The sequence below is a fragment of the Limulus polyphemus genome, unplaced genomic scaffold (assembly GCF_000517525.1).
Source record: "Limulus polyphemus unplaced genomic scaffold, Limulus_polyphemus-2.1.2 Scaffold1075, whole genome shotgun sequence".
Taxonomy (NCBI): domain Eukaryota; kingdom Metazoa; phylum Arthropoda; class Merostomata; order Xiphosura; family Limulidae; genus Limulus; species Limulus polyphemus.
This window is the reverse complement of record NW_013666685.1, coordinates 230,743-234,200: the sequence shown is the minus strand read 5'-3', so window position 1 is coordinate 234,200 and position 3,458 is coordinate 230,743. Positions and strand designations below refer to the sequence as shown.

Genomic DNA, 3,458 nt, shown 5'->3' with positions numbered 1-3,458 from the left:
CTATGGATTGAGGAGTTTGAAATTAATTATTCCTTTGATGTCCCACCAAATTCAAAACACCACTTTCTGCAGATGGAGTCCAGGTTTTGGGGTTGGAAGTGGTTTTTGTTTAGAACTGAGCCATTGTTTTTGGCGCTTAATATTCGCATAGAGAATCCATTTTTCATCACCGGTGACAATTCTGTCCAAAATTGGTTCACGCGCATTACACTCCAGAAGAGACGAAGCAATGTTGGAAACGATGATCATCGGAGAGCTCGTGAGGCACCAAAACACATTCTTTATGGAGTTTTCCTATATTCCTTAGACGTTTACGTATTGGTTGATGAGAGACATGTAATTTCAGGGCCATTTCATGAGTGTGTGGCCTTGAGTTAGAACTAAGAAGCGTCTTCAGAGCATCTATAACAATTCCAACATGTCGGCCCCTACCATCACAGTTTTAAAGACTAAAGTCACCTGAATGAAATTTGCTGAACCATCGTTGACAGTTACGAACGTTCAAAACATTTCCATAAACTTCTTTAATATTCTTTGTGGCTAGAGAAGCGATGTTTTTCTTCTGATATTCAAACAGCATTACATGTCGAATGTGTGTCTCGTCATGTGCCATCACTATAAGGGATAAAACTATACTAAACTTTACACATTATATAGGCTACCCTAACGTGACGTTTAAGCGGTTCGTTCAACTATTATACGTGGTGTACGTTTTTTTTTTGGGGGGGGGGGGTTAATGAAAGTGTTCCAAAATGCGAAATTAATTTTTTGACGACCTAATAGTTCGAACATTTTCTGTTTCTCTGGAAGTAATGCGGAGTTGTTATTTTGAACAGTTGATTTGAGCGATTGAATTTCAATTTAGTGAGCAGAAAGTATTCATATAAGAATTACACGTGATATAGACGCTACCGATAAAGTTGATGAAATTTTTACAACAAAACGCAGTGTAACTGAACTAGAAGTTCTAAAGAATAAAAACTTGGCGATTTAATAATAATAATAATAACTGAAACGTTTCAAATAACTTACAACCACTTCCACAACTACCACTGAATCCAATATAACTATGAACAAAAGTTTCACTTCCATCTGGGTACGAAATAGGTATACCATTGCACAAAAATCACGATCCTAAATTATCGCTAATCCAAGTACGGAAACATAATTATATATGGACTATAATAAGAACGATTATAAACGAATTTTTAACAAATTCTCTTGTTTCTGAGCTTTATAAGTCGTCTTAAATCTTTCGAAAAGCTCCCTTGTTATTTTTTATAACATTATATATTTAGTATAGTTTTGTTAGTTTAAAGCAGTACAAATTACATCAAAAAGTGGAAGATTCTGAATAAAAATGGACTTTTTCTATTATTATCAGCGATCAAAAGGCCAAAGAGCAGTTGAAACATCTACCAGTACTACCAACAAACACACTGAAGAAGCATCCATCATTATTTTTTTGGTATGAGTTTGTTTTTCTTTTCTTTTCCTTTTATATTTCAAGATAAACTGAGCTTATAATCTCACCTTTTTATTACTGAATAGACGTTGGAACAGAGTGGGAGGTTCCATTTTCAATGCTGGGGGGAACACATCCCCTCACTTCCTTACAAATTTCGATAATTTTTCCTAACTTGAATTGAGTTTTTGCTCCAAAATAATGACTCACTATAAACAGATAAAAACTTTAAAATGAATTAGTGGCTGGAGGTAAAAGAGACGAAAAAATAACATAGAGATTGATTTCGTTTGTGTTTCGTTCCAGATTTACGTCATATCTTAGCACCCAATACATCAAAGTAGCTTATATAATCGAGGAATATATACTCGAATTGCCCTCGTTTCCTCCTATTGAAGGCAAGCGTACTTTTTACAAGCTAGATTCACTTCCAATTTTGGTGCCCCCACCCCACCATGCATTTTGCTTCCGATGCCTGCGTACTGTGTTTTATATCTTATCATAATAACATGTGTAAACACACGTGCCGACTCGTTTCATAACTTAAGATTAAGTGGTATTTACATGACTAATAAGCAAAACGATGAGCAATAAATCTACTGGTGAGCCCACTATATCAGATAATAAACGCACGTTTTGATGCCGAGTATATTCTATATTTTAGTTTTAGTTTCATATGTTATTCGTGGAGTTATTTAACTTGTTTACTCACCAAAAGTATTATTTAACTGCTCAAACACTATCGACATCATTATTTTCAGAATATTTAATTTTTGCTCATTTTATTCATTTTTTTGAGGTTTCCAGTTTTTACAGAACTTGATAACAGCATAATTTGAGTGGAAAAGGCGAGAACTGCATATTCCGAATTTATGAACGCCATCTCTTAAGGTCGTTCTGAACTATTTTATTATTAAATAAACATTCTGGTAGTTACTTTTAATAATGCATCAACAACAACAAAAACTGAAGTATTGGAATGATTCTCTTGTCCATGATATGCCAGATCATAAATGTTCGTGTAACGTGGCATAATTTGTTTGACATCAACGAATCTAACCTAACTGGCATTGGAGTAAGCGCGAAAACTCCCCCTCCCAAAAAGAAAAAAAAACAACAAACAAACAGGAGCGTTAAAAATCATGTTTATTTCATTCGGAAAAAATATGTATAGAATATGATCCAGAATAATCTAAAAGTGTTTTTTCGAGATGACGAATTGAAATGTTTTAGAACTAAACACAAATTGGTTTAAAAAAAGAAGTTTAAACATTTAGAGTATTCGTACTCTGCTATAAGCCAGCAGGTGGGAAATCGCACGGGAATTAAAAAAGATAGTTCTTTTTAACATCGCTATTATGCTTAGTGAATTGTTTCATTTACATTCCTGATTGATATAATACTTTACAGTCTCATGTTCTTTTGTGAATCATTTGAATGAAAAACAAATTGTAAAACAAAATTGAACGCTAGTTATGTATATGTTACTTCCTTTTGCGTGTGTGTGTGTGCAGAGAAAGGATAAAGACAGTCGTAATTTACCAATAATATTTTAGTTTTTTTAAAGGTTCTTAAATATTATTTGACATATTTTCAAGCTTATAAATAAACCATCGTTTGACGTTCCAGAAAAAGGATCATCTGATACTTCTGAATAATAAATTGCTACATTATATAAATATTTTCACCACTGCCACTGTTCATCATGTACCTACCCTCAATTAAACAACCTAGTAATTGAAAGGCATGTGAACATAACTGTAAAACGTGTTGTTGTCTTTTTGCATGTGGACACAACCGAAAGACATTTTTCTTGCATATGGATACAACCTAAAAAATTTTTTTTTGCATATGGACACAATCGAAAGGCGTGTTTCTAGCATGTGAACATAACTGTAAAACGTGTTGTTTTTTGCATGTGGACACAACCGAAAGACATTTTTCTTGCATATGGATACAACCTAAACATTTTTTTTTGCATATGGACACAATT

At 33.5% G+C, this 3,458-nt stretch overlaps 1 protein-coding gene across 2 annotated transcripts in view; it reads left to right on the top strand.

Annotated features, from left to right (window-relative positions):
- The window catches only part of LOC106462020 (probable serine/threonine-protein kinase DDB_G0282963), a 142,620-nt gene that overhangs the window by 106,807 nt on the left and 32,355 nt on the right, over positions 1-3,458 (top strand). For both annotated transcript variants that reach the window (XM_022389130.1, XM_022389131.1), the window contains exon 10: positions 1,385-1,468. In XM_022389130.1, the coding sequence (XP_022244838.1) occupies positions 1,385-1,468 (84 nt within the window). The remainder of the gene's footprint in view (positions 1-1,384; positions 1,469-3,458) is intronic.